This window comes from Epinephelus moara, chromosome 17, assembly GCF_006386435.1.
Source record: "Epinephelus moara isolate mb chromosome 17, YSFRI_EMoa_1.0, whole genome shotgun sequence".
In the NCBI taxonomy this organism is placed as follows: domain Eukaryota; kingdom Metazoa; phylum Chordata; class Actinopteri; order Perciformes; family Serranidae; genus Epinephelus; species Epinephelus moara.
This window is the reverse complement of record NC_065522.1, coordinates 1,334,885-1,342,196: the sequence shown is the minus strand read 5'-3', so window position 1 is coordinate 1,342,196 and position 7,312 is coordinate 1,334,885. Positions and strand designations below refer to the sequence as shown.

The window sequence follows — 7,312 nt, the reverse complement described above, 5'->3', positions numbered from 1 at the left end:
GTGATACTACTCAGAACCATGATATTTTCATTGGTATCGTACAGTGGGATCCAATTTTGGTACCGTGACAACACTAATCTGGAGGGGGTTCATCTTCAAAAACTAATGAAAAACTAAACAACGATATTCGGTATTCGGTACTCGGTATTCGGCCAAGCATTTAATATTATTCCGCTTCGGCTTCGGCCACAAATTTTCATTTCGGTGCATCCCTACTGCAACATTTTGGTGACTAAACCTGATGAAGGTCTAGTCATACGCATCAGGCAAACCTGATGAACATCTAGTAACCCAAAATGTTGCAGTATTATAATCATTATTATTGCAAGTTAGACAATGTGTGAGAGTCTTTTCTACAAGTTTTATTCTTTGCGTCCCTCTCCTACGCACCTGTTTGAAAATAGATGTGCAAAGTATTCCTTCGTTTTGATGTACCCAATGTTGCCAACCCCGGCCTCGGCTCAGCAGTAAATTGCACACAAAGTGATCACATTGTCATATTGCTTATTACTAATGCAATATGAGCTGGATTTAGCGCTGTAATGCCATCAACAACAGGTTGCTAAAGTAGGCTACATTTTATTTTGCCAAATGTGTCATAATGACAAATGCCATACATTGGGCCAAACCAGCAAAACTGGAAATCGCCTCAACTTTAATGTTAAGAGCACCATAGAGAGGCTTACCACCTGTGTAGCCAAAATAAATCATACAAACTTAAACTATTACCCTAGATAGAGTGATATTTTGTTATCTCTGTTTGACACATAGATTGAAAATGTGGTGGTTGTGTGTAAAACTTGACTTCCGCCCAGATCGTCTGATTTCATAAATGCCAACTTCCTGTTTACCTTGCACATCATGGTTGCATCTTTGTTGCTACAATCCATTCATTTAGAAGAATCCAAAAATATAAGAAATGCTTTTTAATAGCCAATCAGCCTTAACCATGCCCCTGATGGCCCCGTGATTTCCACTGTTATTCAGGAGTTAGTAGCCCTTTTTACACAGATCATTCTATAGGGCCACTACAAAGTCCCTTCTTTATGCTGCCTCTGCATTTTTACACAGAACCAAACAACAGCAACATCATGCCGATCCAGTGTGTCTAAATTAGAACCTTCAGAGATTCAAAAATAGGCTCCCCGAGGAAAAGTTGTGTCAGACGGAGCCGAGAGGTTGGTGAAGGTGTCCTTATTGCTGCTTACATGATGGCTGTGCCGCTGTGTTTGGCTGCTTGTCATCGCCTGCTACCGCTCCTGTTTGTCCTGGCTCCATATCCAATAAGACTTTCATCCTGAATGACTTTTTCACCACTCATGGATTGGATTTCCTCCTCGTGACAGAGACCTGGCTGCACACCGGTGAGCTTGCTCCACTTGTTGAACTCTGTCCAGCTGACTGTAACTTCTTCGGCCCTCAAGACGCGGCGGGGGTCTAGCTGCTGTGTTTAAGAAACACTTAAATGTGTGCCTACTAAACTTTGATCACGTCCCCAGTTTTTAACTGCAGCTGATGAAAGTGGGCGTGGTCAACCTCCTGCTCTTGTATGTCGTCCTCCGAAATCTTATAAAAACTTTATCAAACATTTTGCAGACTTTCTCTCGAACACTATTCCCAACTTTGATCTAGTTTTAATTCTTGGTGATTTTAACATCCATGTTTGCTGTCCTGCTAAAATTCTTGTAAATGATTTTATGCATCTGCTTGACTCTTTAATCTCACCCTGCACACCACCGGCCCTACTCATAAATTAGGCCATACACCTGATTTGATCCTGTCTTCTGGTTTTCCAGTTTGTAATTTGGAAATAACTGATGCCTGTCTGTCAGATCATAGAGTTGTTACTTTTGATGCATCTCTGCCTTTCTCCCCTACTAAATCTCATCTTCCTGCACATTGCTCTCGCTACATTAACTCTTCCACTGCCAACAACTTCAGCGAGGCTTTCATAGCTGCCCCTGATACATGCACTGTTGAGTCCTCTCCTTCCCATCTCAGCACCACTTGCTTATTTAACACCACCTGTTCCTCAATTCTGGACACTTTCGCTCCCCTCAAACTTATAAACCCTAAGCCGAAAAGACGGCCTTGGCTTAATGACACCACTAGGGCCCTAAGGAGGGAGTGAAGAAAGTCAGAACGGAAGCTGAAGTGTGACAAGCTTCAAATTTCCTTTGAAATGCTAAAAACGAATCCTCTAAAATTTCAGGAATCAGTTAAGAAAAAAATACTTTCCTGACATTATCTCTGACCATTCGCACAATCCCAAGACCCTATTCACTACCATTAATTCTGTTCCCACCCTCCCACCCACCTTCCCTGCAAACCAAGATAGGTCCCCTGCTAGGTGCGAGGAAAACATTTTTTACTGGTTGAGAATATCAGATCTAACATCCCCAGCCCCTCCCATAACCTTCCTGCCCCACTGGCCTGCTCATCTAGACTGGTCTGCTTTCAACCCATCAGGCTTTCCTTCCTTAGGAAGATTGTTTCTTCCATGAAACCTACTGCCTTCCCCCTTGACCCTCCAGGCTCCTGAAGGATGTCTTTGACAGTCGGCCCCAGCATCCTCTTTATTGTCAATAGCTCACTGGCCACTGGTATTGTTCCAGCTTGCTTCAAGCAGGCAGTGGTCCAGCCTCTCCTGAGAAAAAACAACTGAGACCCCTCCATGCCCTGCAACTACAGACCTATCTCTAAACTTCCATTCCTCTCTAAGGTTCTGGAGAAGGTTATTCTCCATCAACTACAGACCTACTTACATCAAAATAACATCCTGGAAAGGTTTCAGTCGGGGTTCAGGGCCGATCATAGCACAGAGTCTGCCTTGCTGAAAGTGTACAATGACCTGCTACTCTCTGTTGACATTGGAAACTGTGCTATCCTAGTTTTCTTGACCTCAGCGCTGCGTTCGATACTGTGGATCACAACAATACCTCAAAAATAGAAGTTTCTCTGTCAGCATGGGAAATCACTCCTCTTCTTCAGCCACTCTTTCCTGTGGGGTCCCTCAAGGCTCCATCTTAGGTCCTATTCTCTTTTCGTTGCTTCCTCTCGGCCAAATGATTAAAAAACATAACATCTCCCTTCACTCCTATGCTGACGACACACAGCTGTATCTCCCTATCAAGCCTAACCACAAGTCCAGTGTTGCCAGTCTAAACTGCCTCGAGGACATAAAGAACTGGATGGCACAGAACTTCCTCCAGCTGAATGAGGGCAAATCAGAAGTTGTCCTCTTTGGCCCCCCTGACTCCATTAAAGGGATTTCTGAAAAATCTTTAAATTCGAGAAACAAATAAATGCAGTAGTAAAAGCCAGCTTTTTCCAACTCCGCATCATTGCCAAAATCAAGCCATTTATCTCCCTCAAAGACCTGCAGATAGTCACCTACCCTCTCATCCCCTCCCGTTTAGACTAACGTAACTCTCTGTACAGTGGTATCAGTCAGTCCTTTCTGTGCCGCTTCCAGCTAGTTCAGAACGTCTCTGCTAAGCTCCTCACAGGCAACCGGAGGAGAGACCATATCACACCTGTTTTGGCCCCTCTCCACTGGCTGCAAGTAAAGTTGAGAATTAACTTTAAGTTTCTCCTGTTTGTGTACAAGGCCCTTAATGGTCTAGCCCCATCCTACATCTCAGACCTTCTAACCCCCTATTCTACGCCCAGGTCCCTCAGGTCAGCTGACCAGGGGCCCCTGGCTGTCCCACACTCCAGACTTAAGCCCAGGGGTGATCGTGCCTTTGCTGTGTCTGCCCCCAAACTATGGAACATGATGCATGTGTGTGTTGTGTCTCTAAATGTGTGAGCTGTGTGCCTGACAATTATGTCACCCCTATGTATGCTGTTTTGTTTTGTTTTTTAGCATTTTATTCCTTTTGTACAGCGCTTTGGTCAATGTGAGTTGTTTTTAAATGTGCTTTATAAATAAAATTGAGTTGAGTTGAGTTGAGTATTTAGAATTACATCATGTGACAAATCTTAAGTGGCCTTATGGGTGTTACTATAGGTGTAAAGATTAACCAGTACATCAGAAAACCCACACAAAAGTCAACCACAGATCCAAACCAGGGTTTCCTCTATATACATTTAATATATTGTTAACTGTTAACAACAATAATTTTGGTGGCTCTTGAGGATATTTTCTGTTTATTGTCCCCCAAAAGTGAAATGAAATATCTGCTCTTGGTCCTGAAACTCTATTTGCAGCTTCATTATCAGTCACCACCAATATCAGGCACATTCTTTAACATTCTTTCCGTGGCTGGTAACAAAAAGAGCTTCACTGGAATCAAATTGACCTGATCAGAGTTTTCCTCCTCCTCGTCTCCTGAAGGGAAAAACAATAATAATTCTTCCTTTTTAGATGTTTGAATGGCTTTCACATGTGTGTGTCTGCTTTCCACCTCAGGCCTGAGTAGTGTGTGATGGGTGTTTGCATACTTCCCATATTTATGTATTTTTATATTCAGAAAGAATTGAAGGATTGAATACAGAGAGTATCTGTCATTAGAATATCAGTTTGGACTACTATTCATTAGTAGATTCTGATTTGAATGATACATTTTGTGTGTGTACTAACCAGCTCTGGTAGTTATATAGAATATATTTCTGTACGTGCATATGTGTCTAGAATAACTCCAGAAACTCAGTTAGCCGTCTTGGCGTGATAACATCAGTGGAGAGAAATACTGTATATTTTCCTCCCCAGTTCTCCACTGTCTCTATTGCCTCAATATCTGTCAGTTGAGATTTTAAAGGCCTGTTATGTTTGAGACTGAATTTTGACTAACACTTTCCTCTCTCTTCTAATGTCTTTCATTAATATGCCTCCATACATACGTCCAATCCTTGCGAACACAATATCTCAAGAACGCTTCAAAGGAATTTCTTCAAAGGTCAAGGTCACTGTGACCTTGTCTGTCTCGTTGTCTTGAATGTGTTATCTCAGAACGCCTTGAAGGAATTTCTTCAAATTTGGCACAAATGTCTGCTTGGACACAATGATGAACTGATTAGATTTTGGTGGTCAAAGATCAAGGTCACTGTGACCAAATCTGTCTCATTTTTGTGAATGTGATATTTTAAGAACACTGTGATGGAATTTCTTTAAACTTGGCACAAACCTTAGCCTCAACGGTGAACTGAGTGGATTTCGGTGGTCAAGGATCAAAGTCAGTGTGACCTTGCATCTGTCTCATTCTCGTGAACATGTTATCTCAAGAACACCTTAAGGGAATTTCTTCAAATTTGACACAAACGTCCATTTGGTTTGAAGAATAAACTGAAATTTGTTGATGAAGGTCAAAGGTCAAGGTGCGTGACCTCACAAAATATGTTTTTGGCCATAACTCAAGAATTCATATGCTAATTATGACAAAACTTCACAAGGTGTCTACTAGGATAAAAAAAAATGAAATAATGACATTTATATCCAAAAGGCCAAAGGTCAGCTTCACTGTGACATCATAATATTTGGTATGAAACACTTTTCTAGCCATTATTCAATATTATATCTCAGGAACAGAAGGGGAAATATTTGGTCAGATACTGAATTGGTGACACTATTCTTGGGTGTCCACCTTGAAACTGTGCTGAATGTATGGATCTTCTGTGCTGTCATGGGGAAGAAGTGGATGAAGCATCCATGTTTTCACAGACATGGATGTAAATTATAAGAAAAACTTGACTGGTGCACGGAGGCATATAACCACAGGGCAGTAATTCTAATTTAAGTTTATTCTCTCCCATACACACATTTGAATACACCATAGGCCCCAGTATCTCTACAAGCGAACCAAGATGAAGCTATTCCCTCATTTAAACAAACACACATAGGGACTCAGACATATCCTCTTAAGACCTGGCTTACTTAAATCTAGCCCTCCTTTCAGCTGAATGTGAACAGTCATTTCTCCCTCTTTTTTTCTCTCTTTAGATTGAAACAAAGCCATCTGAAATCAGCCCACTCAGAGCAGTGGGGTTGCTGGGATTTCAAACTGATTCTAATTCACCAACATAGAGCTTTAGAACGCACAAGGGTCTGATTCTCTCTCTCTCTCTCTCTCTCTCTCTCTCTCTCTCTCTCTCTCTCTCTCTCTCTCTCCCTCTCTCTCCCTCTCAGGAAAGGGGAAGAAGAACTCAAAGTCAGAGCAAAAGATCGGGACAGTTGGTAAGGGAGCAGGGAAGAAGATCACCAAAATCATCGGGCTGGGTAAGAAGAAGCCATCTACAGATGAGCAGACCTCATCAGCTGAAGAAGATGTACCCACATGTGGTAAGACTAACCTAAAAGTTAAGGCCCTGTTTGCAAAGCAACACACCGTCGCCACCGTCATGCCGTGGTGTCGCCTTCCTCTACAACGCGGTGATTACAAACCAAAACAAAGAAGACACAATGGCGAAAGCACGTACAGATAACTTTGTGTGGACGGACAATGAGGTGGAGTTGCTACAGTACATCTACACTTTGCTGGAGAAGTTGATAAATTCAACAGGGTGAGCAGCACAAACAGAGCTCGGCATTGTTGTTGTTGTTGTTGGTCGACTTTCTCGCACATGCCTAGTGACTGAAACCGTAATGCGCATGTGCGAAAAGTTTCTGTTTTCAGAGGAATTGCATATTGCAAGTTTAGATGACAATGGAGACGGTGCCGTTTCCAAAAAATTGCACTCTGGAACCCGTTTTCAAAAGTTGCGTTTTCAGGCACCCAAAACGCCGCTGTCGTGTAAACGATCAGCCAATATTTATAATATATAGTATAATATATTTATTTTCCTGTTGATTTGTCACAATAAATGTGTAATGTTATGTAAAAGCTTTTATAGTGAAACAGCAAAATAAAGAAATGTTGAGTTTTCATTAGCAGTAACTTAACATGACTCCAGGGGTCCGTTTCATAAAGCAGGTTCAACAAACTCTGAGTCTAATCCTGAACTCTGAGTTGATCTACTCTGAGATAGGAAACTCTGAGTTTCCGCTTCCAGAACAGCTGATTTGAATCAGTTTAATCAACTCGGAGTAGTTTCACCTGGAGTTAAGCACGTGCACCACAACTATAAAAAGCCAGCATCAATTGAGCCCCGATTCGACGAGTCGCCATAGCAACGAGGAAGAGGAGGGCTGCGTTTTTCACCCCATTCGAATTAGAAATCTTAATGCGCTCATACGGCGAGTTTGCACACGTTTTCAAAAAGAAGTGCAACACCGCTGCAGCTGCAAAAGAGAGGGAGACGGCGTGGGACAACATTGCTGCTCTGGTCAATGCAAAGTTTAAATGTAGTCCTTTGCAATCACAATAATATTACA

General features: G+C 42.1%; 1 protein-coding gene across 1 annotated transcript in view; it reads left to right on the top strand.

Annotated features, from left to right (window-relative positions):
• The window catches only part of LOC126404653 (actin filament-associated protein 1-like), a 47,768-nt gene that overhangs the window by 36,303 nt on the left and 4,153 nt on the right, over positions 1-7,312 (top strand). The window contains exon 4 of the mRNA XM_050068031.1: positions 6,128-6,280. Coding sequence (XP_049923988.1) covers positions 6,128-6,280 — 153 coding nt within the window. The remainder of the gene's footprint in view (positions 1-6,127; positions 6,281-7,312) is intronic.